The sequence below is a fragment of the Phocoena phocoena genome, chromosome 5 (assembly GCF_963924675.1).
Source record: "Phocoena phocoena chromosome 5, mPhoPho1.1, whole genome shotgun sequence".
Lineage (NCBI taxonomy): Eukaryota > Metazoa > Chordata > Mammalia > Artiodactyla > Phocoenidae > Phocoena > Phocoena phocoena.
The window spans coordinates 13,212,729-13,233,461 of record NC_089223.1 but is presented as its reverse complement, the minus strand read 5'-3'; the positions used below and the strand labels follow the sequence as shown (position 1 = coordinate 13,233,461).

The window sequence follows — 20,733 nt, the reverse complement described above, 5'->3', positions numbered from 1 at the left end:
CAAGTGGTAGAATCAAGGTTTGCACCAAGTTTGCCTAATTTCAAAGTCAGTTTTATTACCATTCCCCTTCTTTATATCTCTATTTCATGGCTTCGTTTAAAAATTCTGCACAGATGAGGGCTTCCCTGGTGGCGCAGTGGTTGAGAGTCCGCCTGCCGATGCAGGGGACACAGGTTTGTGCCCCGGTCCAGGAAGATCCCACATGCCGCGAGCAGCTAGGCCCGTGAGCCATGGCTGCTGAGCCTGCGCGTCCGGAGCCTGTGCTCCTCAATGGGAGTGGTCACAACAGTGAGAGGCCCGAGTACCGCAAAAAAAAAAAAAAAAAAAAAAAAATTCTGCACAGATGAAATGTTCTACAAATTAAAATTTTACAATAAAGCTTTAAACATGTCTTTAAATATATTATTTCCTAGGATTTTTTTCCCAAAGGATTATAACTGAAGTAATTTTTCCTTCAGAAAAATAAATAAGACTTTTATGTTAAATAATAAAAGTTAAAAATAAAAGGGACTTCCCTGGTGGCACAGTGGTTAAGAATCCACCTGCCAATGCAGGGGACACGGGTTCATGCCCTGGTCAGGGAAGATCTCACATGCTGCGGAGCAACTAAGCCCATGTACCACAACTACTGAGCCTGCGCTCTAGAGTCCGTGAGCCGCAACTACTGAGCCCGCGTGCCACAACTACTGAAGCCTGCGTGCCTAGAGCCTGTGGTCTGCAACAAGAGAAGCCACCGCAATGAGAAGCCTGTGCACTGCAACGAAGAGTAGCCCTGGCTCGCAGCAACTACAGAGAAAGCCTGCGCGCAGCAATGAAGACCCAACTCAGCCAAAATTTAAATACATAAATTTATATAGAATAACTGCGCACTTTCAAGAGGGAAAGTTCAGGGAAGAATTAAAAAATGCAAAATACACCCTGATGAAACCATATTCAAATTGCTACAGACTATCAAACAAGATGTACTAATTTGAGCCTTCAAGTTCATTTTCAGCAATCTTTATCCCTACCGAATTGAAGAAAAAGACACAGAAGAGAAATACTTCTCTTCCATGTCTGTTGATGGATTTGTTGGTTGACTGTTTTGGTATCTTTTCCTGTCAGTGTCATATTGAGCAAAAAGTCTTAAAAACGTATTTTTTTAAATTGCTGAATCCTTAGTTACTCATGGGATGCATACACAGAAGCCTGCTGAAGAACAAAGTCTTCAAACTTTAATACAGTAATAATTTAGCAAATATAGTCAACAGGCTTATAAACTTGGGAGGGAAAAATAAAAGATGATATTCTAACTTAGGACAGGCAACCATATATACAAGTCAGTATCCAAATGAATGCTCCTATCTAGTGACCCGTGAACCTATTTAGCCTCCTTTTTCTCTTTTACTTTTATTCTAACCTATAGGGTCTACGAAGCACATAGAAAACAATTTAGGCATAATATTTATTACAGAATACCAACAGGTGAGTGTGAAAACAGAGACACTGTTGCTTACAAGTGAAAGAGTCAAAGAGTTACCCCTACTGAATTACTATCCTGTCTTATCAAACTTTATTAGGAGACTATAGTCACTAAGTCCTAGCTATAAGAAAGTGGGGAAGGAAATAGTCTTTGAACTGACCTGGGTTTGTTATGCAAGTCACATAAACCCTCAAAACCATAAATTAATCATCTGAAAAATGGGTATATTAACTCCTTTCTCAATGGACTGATAGAAGGAATAAATGTATATGTGAAAAGACTTGCACAGGGCTTCCCTGGTGGCACAGTGGTTGAGAGTCTGCCTGCCGATACAGGGGACACGGGTTCGTGCCCCGGTCCGGGAGGATCCCACATGCCGCGGAGCGGCTGGGCCCATGAGCCATGGCTGCTGAGCCTGCGCGTCCGGAGCCTGTGCTCCAAAACGGGAGAGGCCACGACAGTGAGAGGCCCGCGTACCGCAAAAAAAAAAAAAAAAAAAAAAAGACTTGCACAAAAGAGATGTCAATGCCTGCTTGTCCTCATCCCCTTTCCTAAGCAGCACTTCTAATTTTAATGATGAGGGAGAGGGAGGATTAATCAGACAGTCCTTCTGGAAGAGAATTAAAAAATGAAACTAAAACCAACACAAACGATCAAACAAACGAACAGTAAAACCTATATTGCAGAAAACACATTCAAAAAGTATGTGAAATACCGGGGGAAAAAGGAACCTGAGGTGGGATAATGTGCAACTCCAATTAAATGAAAAGGTAATCGAACTAAATGTCTTTTAATTCACACGAATTGAAACATCCCAGATAGAGAACTGAAAACTTGGATTTAAAAAAAGTACTTTTTAGTATCTTGCCTCTGTGCTAATAGTGAAAGAAAGAGCAGAGGTGAGCTCATTAAAGTTAACAGCAACAGGATTTTAAGCAATCCATTAAAATGAAACAAAAGATGGCTAATAGCTTCAGTCTGGTACCACAGCTACTTCTTTTCTTTTTGTAACTCAATGTGCCTATTAAACTATTCCAGTCTGTCATTCATTAGTAGTAGTTACCGGACCTCTGACAAGTTTTCTGCTGTTTGAAGGATGAGGAAGAAGGGGGAGGCGGAGAGTACATCAATATTTTTCAAAACTCAATCCTTCTAGATCTTTCACTTCCAATCATAACAAGTTATACACTAAATGAAATTTAAGGAACCAAAGTAAATAAGTAAATAAACCCACAGATATGCCACTACTGATCATGTAAAAAACAAGGAAGATTAGAAAAGTTATATATATTCTCTGTGATTCTGAAAGGATTAATTTTAAAATATAAAATAAGGACAAGTATATAAAGTATTTTTTCATGATTAAGTTCTGTTTGAATATCCAGCTGACCTACCTTTCACCTTGAAGTCGGCAGGGTAGTACAAGTCACTTTGCTAACCTGGCATAGTTTAAGATAACTCCAGTGAAGAAAGTCCAATTTCCTGATTCTCTCAGCCAAAACCAGCAAACTGAAGTTAGTCTGATCTAATAGCAAACTTTAGGGAACTTATCCATTTACAGCTAAAAAACCAGAACAAGAACCAGAATTTAAGGGAACTTAGAAATCACTCATGACCTCATTTTATAGTCAAGAAAATTAAGGCCCAGAAGTTTAGCACCTTACCCCAATTCATACAGTAAGTCAGTAGCAAGTTTATCTACGTTATGCAAAGAATTAATGAAATAAAATGAAATAGTTAAAAATCTTATTCATAGACTCCAACTCTAATATAGTTCATAGAGTTATTTGACATCAAAGCTTCAGAAAGTAGTCTTCTTCTATTATTAGTTGAAATAATGTAATTGTTAAAATGATCCACTTTGACGTGGATCAAAAGCATAGGCAAAAAGCACTTGATATTTAAAAACAAGCACACTACTATTTGCCTGTTCTCCCAAGAGGAAAAATAATTTCAAATAGAATTTTTCATTGTCCAGTTGTAGCACTCTTAGAATCAGTGCCAGTTTCAGGGGGAAAAAAATATTTTCCAATCTTTTCCAATGATAAAAGAAATCAAAATGAAATCTTCCACACCTCTATATTCATTAGATACTAGAATATAGTGAGTCAAGTCTTATTTTTTTAGGATATCAATGAGAGAGCATATGTTTGCTTTATTACATACCCCCAAATAAGACAAGATTGAAAAAAAAAGTTCCAAAATAACCTTACGTAAGCAAGTATCTTTATCTTACCTTTTCTTATCTAAACCTTATTTTAGGATTTTGAGGTTGGGCTTAAACAAGAGGTCAATTAAATATATATATATAATGAACAAATATATAACAATAATACTTAATACAAAAAAAATTCACAAAACAAAATTTCAAAAACAAAGATGGGGGACTTCCCTGGTGGCACAGCGGTTAAGAATCTGCCTGCCAATGCAGGCGACACGAGTTCGAGCCCTGATCCGGGAAGATCTCACATGCCACAGAGCAACTAAGCCCGTGCGCAACAACTACTGAGCCTGCGCTCTAGAGCCCATAAGCCACAACTACTGAGCCCACGTGCCACAACTACTGAAGCCTGCACACCTAGAGGCCATACTCTGCAATAAGAGAAGCTACTGCAATGAGAAGCCCGTGCACTGCAACAAAGAGTAGCCCCTGCTCGCCGCAACTAGAAAAAGCCCACGCACAGCAACGAAGACCCAACGCAGCCAAAAATAAATAATTAATTAATTAACTAGTTAATTTTTAAAAGATGGGTTTCCTCTGTCATAGTCTCCTGCTGGGGGTTCTTGGGTGGAGATCAGCAGAAGTGGTAATCGTCCAGTATTTCTACCGCACTAGAAGAAAAAGGCAGTGCCGTGGCTATCAAGACTGGGGTGAGGCTTGGTCTGCTCTTCCTTCTAGCCCCTTTCCAATAATGAAACCACCTCTCTCCCAAATCCTGCTGTAGAGCTGGCCAAGCAGCTATAACTCTTCAAGGCTTTCTCACAACTTTCTACAGGCCCAGGAAAATTTAAAGTCGATTACAAATATTGCAGTGACGCATGGGTCCTACAAGTACTGTCTCATCTCCACTCACTTCCTGCTCTCTCTCTGACCTCACTTCTGACCTTGCTGCATTCACCCCCTCTGCTCCGGGCCCACTGGCCTCCTGACAGGACCACTGCACCAGCTCTTCCCTCTGCCTGGGACTCGTGACCCAGATATCCAATAACCTTCTCACTGAGGCTCTCCCGACCACTCTATTTTATTTTATTTATTTTTTTTGCAGTACGCGGGCCTCTCACTGTTGCGGCCTCTCCCGTTGCGGAGCACAGTCTCCAGACGCGCAGGCTCAGCGACCATGGCTCACGGGCCCAGCTTCTCCGCGGCATGTGGGATCTTCCCGGCCCAGGGCACGAACCCGTGTCCCCTGCATCAGCAGGCGGACTCTCAACCACTGCGCCACCAGGGAAGCCCCTGACCACTCTATTTTAAATTGCAATTTCCTACCCCTGCATTCCCTATGTCCCTTACATGCTTTATTTTTCCCCAAGGCACTTACCACCTCCATGTGATACACTATACATTTTTACTTACTTGTTTGTTTATTTATTTATTTATGGCTGTGCCGCGGCTTGTGGGATCTTAGTTCCCTGACGGGATCCAACCTGGGCCTCAGTAGTGAAAGCACCTAACCACCGGACAGACAGGGAATTCCCATTACTTAACTTGTTTATTGTCTGCCTCTGCTCACTAAAAGGTCAGCACCAAGGAGGCAGGGATTTTGTTTGTTTTGCTCACTGCTGAATATCTCCAGCATCTACAACAGTGCCTGGCACATAGCAGTAGCTCAAAAAGCATTTGTGGAATAAATAAATGATGCCAAGTTTGAGAAATAATGCTGGTGCCCATCAAATATTTATTAGACACTAAAAGCACAAAACTATACAAGATGCCAAATACAAATAGTGCAAAAAACAAGGTCTTTGCTTTCAAGGAGTCTAGTTGGTGAAACACAGAGTAATTAGTTAATTACATAGGCAGTATTAGGTATGACTATTAACCAGTTAGGTTTATTTGAATATGATTCATGGAATCTGCCTTGTCATGCCTGGTTATACCTAGTGTACAATTAAACGCTGAGTCGAATGGTATAAACTTGTCATAAGAGTTTAGAGGGGAAAAAAATGAATAAGTTGCAATAGTAAGAAAAGACCATGGGTAGATGATGAGGTTTGATATAGGATTTGTGGAGGTGGAGGTATGTATTGGCAGTGAAAAGGTGGGTGGGCATTCCAGATGAAGCAAATTTCATGAGAGGACAAAAAAGGCATGTGAGGGACAGTAAGAAACCTACCTTAAATGGAAAAATGGTATTCGCTGACGAGTAGTGATGATCTGGGGAGGACAATTTTTCTTTTTTTTAAACTTTTGGCTGCACCAGGCGGCATATATCCCTGACTAGGGATCGAACTATCGCTCCCTGAACTGGGAGCACAGAGTCTTAACCATTGGACTGCCAGGGAAGTCCTAGCGGGAGGACAATCTGATGGTGCCTGGGTCACAGAGAGCCTAATCCTCTGAGCAAAGGACTCCAGTCTGGAAGGAATCTCACAGCACGTGCTATTGGTGCCCAGCTTGGGTCCTGTGGAACCCTTCGACTGGTTTGGTACATCCAGTCCCAAAGGTGCTCCCTGCATTGCTAATGGTTCATACCAGCAACTTTCTGTGGAAGTAACAGAAGCTACCTCCTAGACCTCTTCTGCACTCCTGCACACACACATATTTCCAGGACAGCTGGTGGTCAATAAGTAACGAATGAAGGGGAGAGGGGACAAAAGCCCAGTTCCCTTGCCTCAAGGCAAGACAGACTCTATGGTACAATTTTGTTCCAAAGTTCCCTCCTGGGTCAAGCTGAGGCTAGACATCCAATGAAACCAAACCCTTCCTCATCTCAGTTTCTTCTTCTTCCCAATCCCACTTGACTTATTCCCTTTTAAGTAACATGTGAAAGAACTCTCTTGATACATCATTTGCACATGAATGCCATCTCAGATTCTGTTTCTAGGGAAACTGGACTAAGACAAGTCTGTAAAGGAAAATACCTAGATATTCATGAAGAAAACAGTTACACAGAGAAAATACTGTTGTGGGTCACTCAGTTTGGAAGAAGAACGCTCAGCAGTTTGGCTGGTGACAGATGGAATAAAGAGGGTAAGGTGACTGGAGGCCAATTAAGGGTGCTGTTGTTCAAACTCAGAAATAAGTGGAAGAAAAAATATTTGCTCTGATATAAGAAAGAGAGAACTTAAGAAGGAAATGGCTTTGGTATAGGGAAGAATTGATGATAACTCTTCAAAGTTTTATTTCTTCCATAAAAAACAAAAAGTCTTTCTTCAGTAGTACTGTCAGTGTTATACCATGAATTCTCTTAAATGCAAATCTCTTTTAGGCTGACATTACCTAACACAAGAAATGTTCAAAACCTTAAGGAGAATAACAATGAATAACAACAGGACTCTAAAATTCTCTCTCATAGTTTGAGTCTCTGAATATCCATATTCAGAAATACGAAGATAAGATTAAGTAGTATCTCCAAATGTTTATAACAAGTTGGTTTGTTAGATTTTGTATTCAAGTAGCTTAAAAGAATCTGTATTAGAGTCAGTAGCAGATTACTTAAATTGCAAATTCATCCAAACAGGGTAACATCTGGTTTTCATCTACTCTTATGGAACCAGAAGTGCTGTCAATAGAAAATAAGATACTGAGTCCTAGGTTGTAAAATAGGGAGCACAATGTGAAAACAAGTAGGCTACTATGAAAGAAATGATACACAGCCCAGAAGGAAAGATTATACCCTACATAAACTTTCACTTTAGAATTTGAGAAACAGCCCAACATCATCTGTATATGTTTTGCTTTGTTGATATCTCAGACAAGTTAAGCTTCTTGACTTCTTGGTTCCCTTTCAAAATTCATACTTAGCAAAAAATGTCTATCAGTAAAAATGACTATTTTCACTTAATTAGTAACAATTTTTGTGTTACATGTCTAAATATACAGAACAGAAAGGATACTATCGAAACAGGACTTTTTAGCAAGGTTATTTTTCTCATTGATTACTTTTCTATGCATTAAAATGTATAGCTAATAGCTTTCAAATTTTAAATACACATGACCTTTGATTCAACAGTTCCACTGAAAGCAATTTCACACACAGACACACACACACTCCCCCAAAAGAGAACTGGTCAGAAAGTCATGCTACAACAAAGTAAATCTATAAGTCTAAGTTTTTCTAAATTTTTCCTATTCAGTTTTATGACCAAATTGATACTCTTCCAGACAAGTAGATATAATTTGCCCTGTATATATCCTTTAAATACTCCCAGGAGAGACTCCAAGAAAAAAAAGGTTTCTTAGCTAAAAGTGTTAGGAAGGTATGGCATGTTGTTCCCCTCTTAAAGATTTATAATAAAGACAACAATTTATGGAAGCCTATGAGATGTTTTTGGGGAAAATGGCGTTTTCCAAATTTTATAGACCAGAGAACACTTATGTAATTATCAAAAGCAAGCCTTGCTTAAAACCCTCCATGACCACCTGGTAAATGATAGCTACTTCCTTATAAACCTAAAGGTTCAGAGCCATCATTCAATCACCCTCCCTCTATCCCCTCTTTCTCCTCCCTTCCCCTCAACCCAAGACACTGCAGTGGTTCTAACTTCATATTTCATAATAATCATAGAAAACTTATTTATATATAATTCTTGGTCCTTACTTCTAGATATTCTGATTCCTATCACAACTTTTTTTTTTTTTTTTTTTTTTACCGGTACGCGGGCCTCTCACTGTTGTGGCCTCTCCTGTTGCGGAGCACAGGCTCCGGACGCGCAGGCTCAATGGCCATGACTCATGGGCCCAGCCGCTCCGCGGCATGCGGGATCCTCCCGGACCGGGGCACGAACCCGTGTCCCCTGCATCGGCAGGCGGGACTCTCAACCACTGCGCCACCAGGGAAGCTCTATCACTATTTTTAACAAGCAATCCAGGTGATCTCAATACAGTTCAAATGTTGGGATGCTGAAAAGATCTGATATAGTACAATCAATGAGATGATTATTTTAAAATTGAAGCCAAACTGATTTCAGAAAATTTGGACTTCAAATGAGTATATTAAAATTCTGTTTTTCTACCCAGGGAAAGAAAGGGAAAAGGACATACTAAGAAAAGCCAAATCATATCTTAAAAGAATACTCCCAATATACTGCCCAGAATATTAAGGCTAAGAGTTTTACCCGTAACAAGAATTCTTAGGCTGCATTCCATTGAGAAATTTCAGGAGTTCTTAAACTCTCTGAAACTGCACACACAATCTTTATGCGTATGTGAATACACGCCTTATAATCCGAAGCTTGCACCAATTCTCATACTGCTCAATTACCCAATTTAAAAGCCATTCTAGTTTTTATTTATCCACCTGAAACAATGGCAACAGAAACTGCTTCTTAGTTAACACCATGAATCAGACACACGAAAACACATTCCTCAGTGTTGTCTTCTCTCTCAGAGCCAAACAAAAAGCAATTTACCTTTGCAGAGTCATATTCAAAGAGCCTGTACAACCCTTAATCTTGTTCTGGGCTTCAAGATGAGTCATGCCATGTGCACTTATTCCATCAATGCTGAGAACCACATCACCTATTCTTACGTTTGCCTGGGATGCTTTGCCGCCATCTTTTAGCTGTAAAAAATATATTTCATTAGAATTGTCACTCTTTAAAAATAAACACAGATGAAAATTATACTTTTGTTATATCAAAAGAGAAGAACATTAATATACTATTAGACAAAGTAATACAAATTATCTTGCTTAACAGGTAAAGTTAAAATTCAAATGACTTTCATACTTATTTCCTTAAATTCTTATTTGTTTTCTAAAAAACTGAACTAATTGTCTGAGAAAAGGTCCCTGATAAGTTCTCCATTTCTTTACTGTATAACAGTAGTGTGTGATTGTTACAAATAAGGAAGAGAAGTAGGCAACGCAACTACATTTTAGCAGAAAAAAAAAAGAAAGTAATATGAATAGGGTATTTAATACTCTTTTAGAAATAACTTTTAAAACTCTTTAAACAGCTGTATTTTTGTTTGAGCACAAAGAGTAATACAGATGGAGGATCTACTGAACTATTCTTCCTGTTGAGTCCAATTCATATCCAGCATTTGAGGGACTGAATTCTTTAAGATCACAGGCCCAAATATCTTTTACGCTGGCTGTGCTTCCTGCTCCAGGCATTTAGAATGAGGGGACGAAAACCAGTTGTGTCTGAGACTGTCAGACTCCTTTGTGTACCACGATCTTTAATCCCCAATCTTTTTTCCCTTTTTACAAAATTTTCTACATGTTTACATTTAGTTTGATCTCCTTCAAACTTCATGTGTATCTATTTCATTGCTCCAAAAGGAGCAAACAAATATAAAATGACAGTAAAATGAAAGACGATACAATTTTAATAGATACTCAGAAACATGGAACAAGTACGAATCAAAAGGAACCATTCTAATTAAAATGACAAGCTTTTCAGTAAGTACAAGCAAATCACAATGAATACTGGGCTGTTGGAAGACAGGTGAGACTAGGCCCAAAAAAGAAAGAAAGAAAACAACCACTATTTCTCTAATACTTAAAAGTGTAGATTTTATGCAGGGATGATGAAAAACATCTGGAAAAGGATAGTGGTAATGACTGCACAACACTGAAAATGTACTTGATGCAATTAATGAATTGTGCAATTAAAAATGGTTAAAATGTCTAATTTTTTTTTTTTTTTTTTTGCTGTACGCCGGCCTCTCACTGCCACGGCCTCTCAGGTTGCAGAGCACAGGCTCCGGACGCGCAGGCCCAGCGGCCATGGCTCACGGGCCCAGCCTTTCCGCAGCATGTGGGATCCTCCCAGACAGGGGCATGAACCCGTGTCCCCTGCATCGGCAGACGGACCCTCAACCACTGCGCCACCAGGGAAGCCCAAAATGTCAAATTTTTATATTTTACCACAATTTTTTAAAAACTAACAAAAACTAAATATTTTAGAGAACATTTTACTAAAATTACTTTTTGATTAAAAGAAAAACATCCCTCAGCAAACTGAACAAAGGCTGAGTGCTAGAATTCATAATCTGGAAGCAAAGCAATAAATACAACTGGATATTGTATGCTCAGATAGGTTTTGATTACCATCAGTTGTCAAATCCTTTCCTTAAAAATAATAAGCAAGGCAGATCAATCCTAGTGTACAAGAACAACTCTTTGGATCTAAAATCAAGAAAACAGTATTGACTGCTAGATCCATCCAGGCAGCACCCATGTCTGCGCTTCTCCCCAACTACCCTTAAGCTAGAAGTGTGCCTGACACTATAGACCTTCATAATATATACTGAATGAACGGATGCCACGTATTTATTATTTAACACTGGCAAAATCTATGGTTTGTTTTAAAGTGCAAAACTAGGAAGAACTAAAATTTTAAATAATTTGAAATTTATCTCATTTAACACATAACTATCAAATGATGGACATAGTTCTTGAAATTAGTAAGAAAAAATATCTATTTGAGCAAGAATATGTAAAATCTAACAGACACAAAGTGTAAAATAAAAGATTTCAAACCTTTCAAATGAAATATTCTCTATTATATACATAGTACATAGAGTTGACCCTTGAGCAACGTGAGTTTGAACTGCATGGGTCCACTTACATGCAGATTTTTTTCAACAGTGAATGGTATAGTACTACATGATATGCATGTTTATATACGGAGGAACCAAACTATATGTATGGAGGACAGACTATAAATTACAGGCGGATTTTCAACTTCGCAGAGGGCCAGTGCCTCTAATCTCCAAGTGTTCAAGGGTCAAGTGTAGTGACTCCGTTTTCATCTTTGTACTAATGTGAACAAACAAAACAACTCCTCTCAGCTGCCCAGATATTTAAAGGTAAGAAAAATTAATGCAATGTTGACAATAAAGAAATAAATTTCCAGAGTAATAAAATAGATTAAAATTTAATGCATATCAAACTTATCAACATAGCTATATTACACACATGTGTATGTATATACATACATATAGACACACTTTTCATTATATATTATATGACTGATGAAGTAATACCAAAATTCAATGAAAATTAAATAAAGTTAATCTGAATTCCAGGATCACTGGATCAAGAAGAAAAAAATTAAGATAGAACTTTATTAAGTATATTTTAAAATACTGTATAGACAGATATATTTATTAAAATATTAAAGTAATGTATGCGTGTGGTGGAAGAAAAAAGTCTTTAAAAATAATTATATCTACATTAAATATTATGGTTTTACTGTATTAAATAACAGGTTTACTGTATTAAACAGTCCTGTATTAAATAACAGGACTTCCCTGCTGGTGCAGTGGTTAAGAATCCACCTGCCAGTGCAGGGGACACGGGTTTGAGCCCGGTCCGGGAAGATCCCACACGCCACGGAGCAACCAAGCCTGCGCACAACAACTACTGAGCCTGCGCTCTGGAGCCCGTGAACCACAACTACTGAGCCCGCGTGCCACAACTACTGAAGCCCGTGCGCCACAACTACTGAGCCTGTGCTCTAGAGCCCACGAGCCACAACCACTGAGCCCATGTGCCACAACTACTGAAGCCCACGCACCTAGAGCCTGTGCTCTGCAACAAGAGAAGCCACCGCAATGAGAAGTCCACGCACTGCAACGAAGAGTTGCCCCCGCTCATCACAACTAGAGAAAGCCCGCCTGCAGCAACGAAGACCCAACGCAGCCAAAAAATAAAAATTAATTAATAATAGGTGTGGACTGTCTTAATAATTAGTATTTCTTTTTTTATTAATATAAATATTAAAGAAATAATTTAATTTAATAACAAATACTAACTGTTCGTCTCTCCTGCACAGAAGTAAATTGTTCAAACTGTGAAGGACATTTACAAAGAAAACAACTCCTAAAGCTAGCAATGCCACCCATTTTCCATGGGACTTACTTGTAGGGTTTTATAAAGATTATGTGAGATAACAGCTTAATAAATGTTAGCTATTATTATTATTATTCTCCTGACCTCAGATTACTAATCCAAGAAATGTGGAGGTTGTACAGGATGAGGTCAAAGGCTTTCTAAGGTCCCTTCCAGTCTTAAAAGTTTTATCTATCTGTGAACTGTCTATACAAAGGTATAACTCTAATCCTAAAATAAGAGTCGTATCTGAATGGTAGGGCAAAGGGACATCTATTCCCTACTAAAACAAATGAATGGAAATTTGAATCCTGATAATAAGACAAAAAATAAACATAATTTATCCTACATTTTGTTTTAGCCAAGAAGGGCATCCAAAAAAAAAAAAAAATTTTTTTTTAACCAGAAATAGAACACAGCTAAATTACCTACCTTGCCATTCTTCATATAAGGTAGCCTTAAAATAGAAACACTGAAACCTAAGGGCATTTGCTCAAAATGTACCCAACTAAAGCAATTTAAATACTCCCAGTCCAGTAATATAAAGGTAATGAGCAATTAAGAAAATAATCTAATATTACTCAGCCATAAAAAGAAAAACAAAATTGAGTTATTTGTAGTGAGGTGGTTGGACCTAGAGTCTGTCATACAGAGTGAAGTAAGTCAGAAAGAGAAAAACAAATACCGTATGCTAACACATATATATGGAATCTTAAAAAAAAAAAAAAAGTTTCTGAAGAACCTAGGGGCAGGACAGGAATAAAGATGCAGATGTAGAGAATGGACTTGAGGACACAGGGAGGGGGAAAGGTAAGATGGGATGAAGTGAGAGAGTGGCATGGGCATATATACACTACCAAATGTAAAATAGATAGCTAGTGGGAAGCAGCTGCATAGCACAGGGAGGTCAGCTTGGTGCTTTGTAACCACCTAGAGGGGTGTGATAGGGAGGGTGGGAGGGAGATGCAAGAGGGAGGGGATACGGGGATATATGTATACATATAGCTGATTCACTTTGTTATAAAGCAGAAACTAATACACCATTATAAAGCAATTATATTCCAATAAAGATGTTTTAAAAAAAAGAGAAAATAATCAAATCAAATGTCATACACTAGATAAAACTTACTCCTTTGTTGCAGCTGCCTACTCGATTCTGAGAGCCTATGATCTCAAGATGTTCAAATCCAACTTCTCAGAATTACCTATCTTTTTAGGCTTGCTTTTACTCTGCCACCCTTATTTTCAAAACATGGAGCATAGAAATCATATAGCCCCTGTGTTCTGCCGTTTCCTTGAGCACCACATCTAGGGAAATTACTAAATTGTGTTGATTCTTCCTTTTGTCTCCCATGCTAGTCCATACCCTGATCATCTGTCACTTTGATCTTGCCTGCTTCCTACAGTAAGAGTTTTCTAAAGACCTCCTTACTGCCAAACTCTGCATGTTCCTTGCTCTTTCCTCCATCTTACTGTATTTCCATAATGGTGACCCTACTACCACTTCACACTGAGGAGTTCCATCATGTCCACTATTTATAAAATGAGGGTGAAAAACTTCAAATATTTTCTGCTTCCTACAGTGTAGAATAAAGCTGAAGCCTGAAATAGAAGCAATCTATAACTAGTCATCAAGCTGTTTCCAACTTCAAAGTAAGCGCCATAAGGTCAGGGATCATATTTTATACTATGTTCTCAAGAGCCTCGAAGATTGTAGGTACTAGAAAAACAGATGATTAAACCACAGTAAATAAGAAATCAATAAATCTATCCATCAGTTTAATATGTGAAATTCTGGTATAAATATACTTAATTCACCAAAGAGAAAAATAGATAATCTGAAAATGAGAATCTTCAGTTAAACATTAGGCTGAGCTAACCTAAGAAAGGTCAAAAATCAAACTGTATTTTCAATAGAACAAAGTAAATCCATTGTGGATAGTTAGTTAATATATTTTTCCTAGGATTTCCAAAGAGGTGTCACAACTCCCCTTGGTACTTTATCTAACAAGTATTAGGAAGAGTTTAATTGTATTTAATCTCAACCCTTCCTCAATCAGTTATCAGAAATGTAAACAAATGCTCATCGCCATCTGTACAATCTTTCATGTTATTTAAACTGTCAAACAAACTCCTTTTTGTCTACAGTTTTTTTGAGCTTACTAATATTAATCATCTTGGATTTTTGACATTAACATCTTTTCTAAATCTCTAACCATCTTTATTATTCAATACTCAGGCTTTCTACTCACTATTTAAAGTGCAGAAAGAGCCTAAACGAACGCCAGTGGGAAAGGCCCAATGCACAGAAACAAATGTAAAGCTTGTTAAAGGTGGCATCTCATTGAAAACTCCTATGAGCTTTCATTTATTCCCAGAACTACTTCCTCAAGGCATCCACTCAATAGAAAGATAAATTGTTTGCCTTAATTGGGTAGGATGTATCACTCTTAGGAATTGTGAGCAGCTAAGAAAAGACTAAAAGGTCACTCATTATTTGCATAGTTCATTTTTTCCTTTGTTTTTTCAAGCCTAAATAGTCTGCATTTGTTTGAAGCAGTAATAACCTTCTGTCATCAGTAAATCTTGTACATACTATATGACAGCCATAAATGTGTGTGTATCTCATAAATGCACAATGTGTAGGAAGGAAGCAGTCATGGGAGGCTCCTGAGTCAGCTTCATTATAAATCAAACTAATCACAAGCAAATGCTTCTCCTTTGATCTTTAAATACATTTTTCAGTACTGTTGTCCAGTTTTCCATAAACTTAACTGTAGTTGTATGCTTCTTTAAAAACACTGCTTTGTGGTCTCACTTAAGTTGCAAGCAGACATGGCTGCAGATGTGAGAACTACCTCTGAACTTCTGTTTACTGATGCAGAAACCAGGACAACTGTATGCCCTTCAAGAGAATGGTCTCTTTACAGAGCCTCCCCATTGACTTAGATAAGAAAGGATCTAATATCAACCACCTGTTATCAGACTACGCCATCAATTCACATAGGCTGGACATCTACCTCAAGCACCTAAGGGCAGAGAAGACAACTTTTCAAACTGACCAGTCAGACCTGATTTTTCCCTTCCCTCCTTAAAGGAAGACCAAACATCCCTCTTCTCTTCCCTCTGCTTCTCTAAGCCTCAACTTTCTCTTCACTTACCAAAAGACCTTGATATGCCACCAAATCAGAACCCCGGCTCCCCGTATCCTCCTTCCCTGCTTACCACTATTCAAGTCTGAATTTTCCAAACTCCATACCCACAGAATGGTGGCCTCAAGATCACCACTTTCCAGGACAGTCTGGCCACTGTACCAAAAGGCCAAAGGATAAGAATCAATAAGGTGGGCTTCCCTGGTGGCGCAGTGGTTGAGAGTCCGCCTGCCAATGCAGGGGACACGGGTTTGTGCCTCGGTCCGGGAGGATCCCACATGCCGCAGAGCGGCTGGGCCCGTGAACCATGGCCACTGAGCCTGCGCGTCCGGAGTCTGTGCTCCGCAACGGGAGAGGCCACAGTACTGAGAGGCCCGCGTACAGCAAAAAAAAAAAAAAAAGAAAGAAAGAATCAATAAGGTGATATTGGTGAAGAAATCTTGAGCTGGGGGTCAGGGAAGGGCAGGAAGGAAAGAAAACAAAAGAACACATGACAAGGGAGGGCACTGGGAAGAAGGCAGAATAGGGAACCAAGGCCATGAGCAAAGAAAGGGTCATGAGATGTCCCTGGTTTGGGGTCCAGGCCTTCTCTCTGGGTGTGTTGTACATCACCGTGCACGTGCACAAAATAATGGAAATATTTAACAGAACATCAAGATAGTAACTAATTATAGAAGCAAGAAGATCTTACACTTTAATTGAATAACTAAAATAACCTAAATGACTATAACTAATAACTATGATGTAGAGCCAATTAACTCACAGTAATATTTATGTATGTCATCAAACATGTCATTATCTTTATTGGACTCAAGTAAAATTTATAACTAAACTCCCAAATGCTTATTAGCCTCTATACAAATGTGCGGATCCAACAGTATTTCTTCTTAAAACTTTTTAACAAAAGAGGAAAGTAGTACTATGTCTTTATAAAACTGCATTGAAAGTAAAATACCATCTCAAGATAGCATACCACTTAGACGACGATCTCAAAGACACACTGAAGAGAAAATCTGTCTTATCCATAAAGAAGTAAACTACTTGGGATTCATAAGGGGTTATAGCTATCCCTGTTAAACTAACCCTGCCCCATAGCTATTACCTCTTAAGAGGCATATCATAGAAGCAAACCAATCATTGAACTCATAGCAAAAACCAAACAAAATCAAAGGAAGCAGTATAGAGCTTTCATTTTTAAAAGTTAGAACCCAGTATGGCAGATATCATTTTAAGTAAGTCTAACTGCTTAAGCTTTCTGTCTAAAATGAACATTTAACACAGCTGCTATACTGTCTGCAGCCTTTTCATAAAAAGGCAAAATGTTTAGTCAGAGCAGTGACTCCAACACTATCTTAGAATTCCCTAATGAAATGTATCCTTCCAAATCATAGGGAACTCTCAGTATGCACATAGAAACCTCTATCTGTCTTCCCTTGGAAATAAGCCAGCAGTTCCAAACCTCAGAAAACAGGTGCCAGCAAAAGAAATATTTTTTGAAAATATATGTGCCCAAGAACATTAGAGATCATTTTATAATATAGATAACATTGTATTAGTCAGATGTTTACTGAGAACAATTTATGCTGGTTCAAAAGAACTGGTATTAATCCGATTAATAAGATCAAGATTGGTATTAATCCTATTATATGCTACAGGTAACAAATAGAAGACAGGTACCTATATAATAAGCCACTGCCAACATCCAGTTTTCAACCTTCTGCATATTTTCAACAAATATGGAATGCTTGGGAATGTGTGACCCTAACGCCACGGGTATGACAGGAATGCCATCAGGCTTAGTAAATGTAAAAAAGGAACATATAAATATGACAGCTACAGAAAGAAACACTAACAGAAATTTCCCATGTCCAAAAACCATGGGAACTAAACCATGGGAAAAGAAAAGCTATTGTTTTTCTAACAGTGCCGTTACCAAAATTCAGAGAAATACATATACTAAAAAAATTATATCCATCTGACCAACAGGATCTTCGTGAGGCAGAGGAAAGCACAGAGAAAAATCTCATTTTAAAAAATACCTAATTAATGGGCAAACTTTAATTTTGCTTTAAAATATATTTTCTAGTAGTACCTACTGTAGAATAAAAAATCTCAATCCAGTTATGAGGCTATGGTCAAAAGTATCGAGACGTTTATCTCCCACATACTTCCCAGAATACTGTGAATATGATTTTTTTGCACTACCACCCCCCAAAAATACCTAAGACTAAATAAGCATTATTCCAAAAGAGAGAACTCACAGAACTTGTTTTCCTGCCAAATGATGAATGCTACTCAATTACCAAGAAATATCACAAATGAAGAAAAATGGTCAGAGTTTTCAGCCACCAAAATGAGCCGAAGAACACTGAGAAGTACTAAATTTTTTCCAAACATATCCTTCAAGGCTCTTTTCAAATCCCAATTTATTTACTACCACTCCAGTGCTTATTAATCTGCCCTATGTTACTACACTCAACACTTAAAGGTGTTCTGTCTTGCACTGTTTATTATTATATAATGTTGGCACCTCCACTGGCCTACAAATGCAACTCAACTAATACAAAATGTCAATCTCTGGCCTGGATGTCTAATGTGAATGTGCCCCTTTAAAACTGGAGGCTACTTTGAATTCATTTGAACACCTTTTTTGTGAAATAAACTGACTTGGCTTTCTATAGGTCAGAATAGGGAGATAAAACAAGCAATCACTGATGTCTCTCAGTGAGTACGTTTGTAAAATCCTGACTCATGGGCACTGGTTACTTTAACTATGGGCCTTATTTTTTAGCTTATGAGTCAAACAGTAATCAATTTTACCCAAAAGTCTGAGAATACACCTTATATGGTAGCAACGAAGAGAATACCTCAAAGTATGTGTCATTATGCCTTACAAAACCAAACGGAAGTGAGGGTGATTACTCCTCTTTCCTTATGTAGCCACTGAGCTACCTAGTTCAAAACATATGTTGCTCTGCTAATATGTTTGTTCTAGTAGTCTAAACGTATTTCCTTGATGAGTCCTACTTAATTGAAACATCTTTATTCTTCTCTACCAGTGACCTAATAAAATAGAAACACGCCTTCTTAAACTGCAATTCACTATTAAGATGCCACATAACATTTTCTTTCAGTTAATCCATATGTGTTTAAGCCCAGAGATTTAATGTGCTCTGTAGTCCATGTGTGAATATAATTCTACCAGAAATGTGAAAAGTATGGCGGTTTGCTAAAAAAAAAAAGAACACATCCACAAACATCTCAAAATCAAACAAATTTGTTACTTACAGAGAAACTAGTGTTTCTATATAGTCCATTCTATAATAAGGAAAATGGTAAGAAATGTCAGAGAGCTATACAGGTTCAAAATGAATTAGTCAACTCTAGTTTACCTGAGAACAGATTAACACTGAAATTCACACATTTCAACCCTCCCTCCTCTTAAGGTTCTTTTCAATGATGAGATGAATCCCCCTCAAAATTGTATGCAAATTGTGTGCAAGTATACATGTATTTTCCACTGAGTTGGTCCACAGCTTTCCCCAAATTCTCAAAGGCATCTCTAACCAAAAGAAATGTTACGAACTAATGATTTAGTGAAATCTTAGAACACTGTTTCTCAAAGTGTGGTTCCTAAACCACCAGTGCCAGCATACTTCAATGACAGGGGAAACAAATCACAAGCCCTTCAAAACCCACATGCTAAAGATGTTTCAAAACAAAAACAAAAATCTGTTAGCATCAAGAAAATTTAAGAACTCAGAACAGAATTAATATTTATTCAAAGTGGTGCAAAATCATGACTTACATGCTAACGGCAGATAAGTATAACTTAAAAAAGCGGGGACTCGCTTTTAAACTTTTTAAATCTTCATAGCATAAATCACTAACATCTAATAAGGGTCTCTATTCCAATGAGGCACTACATTCAATACGGAATTCTGAAAACAGGCATGGCCCTTCCCCTCATCTACCGTTTTCTACTATTTAACTTTTCCCACCTGTATTGCAACTCTTCAGAAAGCAGTGCTCCTCAAACTATCTGTGGTGGAGGATACCATCTGTGGGGAAAGATTTCCCCCCATTGGCCTTTACCAATTCTTCTGTAATCTACAATAAATTACTGAAAAAACAAAATTTAAAGAAGCCACTCAAATTATAAGACCAAATTCTTTATCATCAGATTCAATAGACATAAAATTACTCTGTCAAAAGACAAAAATTTCTAGATACTTACTCTTCACTTCTATCCTTATTTCATCTCAAACTGCAACTGACAGTTTGCTGATCTGAAGACCAGCAAGGATGCTCCTTCTAGGCAAGGACTACATCTTTTATTTCTCTTTAGGTTCATTGTACAAAGACTTAAACATAATAAACAATAAACATGTGATGAATCACCACACTGGAAATTAAAGGTATTTAGTAAATAGGCTATTATTTAATAATTTAACCCATTTCCTTTTTTTTTTTGCTCTTATGTTAAACAAAGTGATGAATAATACTGTACATTTATTTTGGCACACTTATCTGACTTTTTCTTTAGGAATTATTCTAAAAAGGTATGCACATTTAAATTTTTGATCCACGACACTAGATTGCCGGCAAGAATATTTGCAGCCATTTACAATCCTGCAAACTGTGTATGAGAATGTCCGTTATCCACACCCTTGCGACCCTTAGTTTTATAAAAGAAACCTGAGGGTAATTCTAGCTCCACCACTAACAAATCCTGTGACCTTGGGCAAGTCATTTACCCCTCTGGCCTCATTCTGCTCAGCTGTACAGGAGAGTTGGATCAAATGTTCTAGGGTCCCTTTCAACTCTAAACCATAATAAATATTTACACAGACTTCACAACCTCTCATTATAGTCATTACAATCAGTATCCGTTACTCAGGCACTAAAATGAATTTTGTATTATTCTCCAATTACTTCATACATATTACTCTTATTTCTTCATTACAAAACACTAAAATGGCAAACATGGGTGCTTTTCAAAAACCTGAAACTGTATCAACATTAGAAACTCAAAAGGTTGGATTTTGGAGCTAATTAGGAGAGAAGAGAATCTAGCTTATCTACTTTTTCAGATCCCAAATGAGTTTTTCTTTTA

The 20,733-nt window shown here is 37.9% G+C and overlaps 1 protein-coding gene across 10 annotated transcripts in view; it reads right to left on the bottom strand.

Moving 5' to 3' along the window:
* Positions 1-20,733, bottom strand: part of PDLIM5 (PDZ and LIM domain 5) — a 214,358-nt gene that overhangs the window by 133,561 nt on the left and 60,064 nt on the right. For 9 of the 10 annotated variants that reach the window (XM_065878303.1, XM_065878297.1, XM_065878295.1 and 6 more), the window contains one exon: positions 9,035-9,186. The exons of the other annotated variant lie outside the window; for it this stretch is intronic. In XM_065878303.1, coding sequence (XP_065734375.1) covers positions 9,035-9,186 — 152 coding nt within the window. The remainder of the gene's footprint in view (positions 1-9,034; positions 9,187-20,733) is intronic. 10 annotated transcript variants of the gene reach the window in all.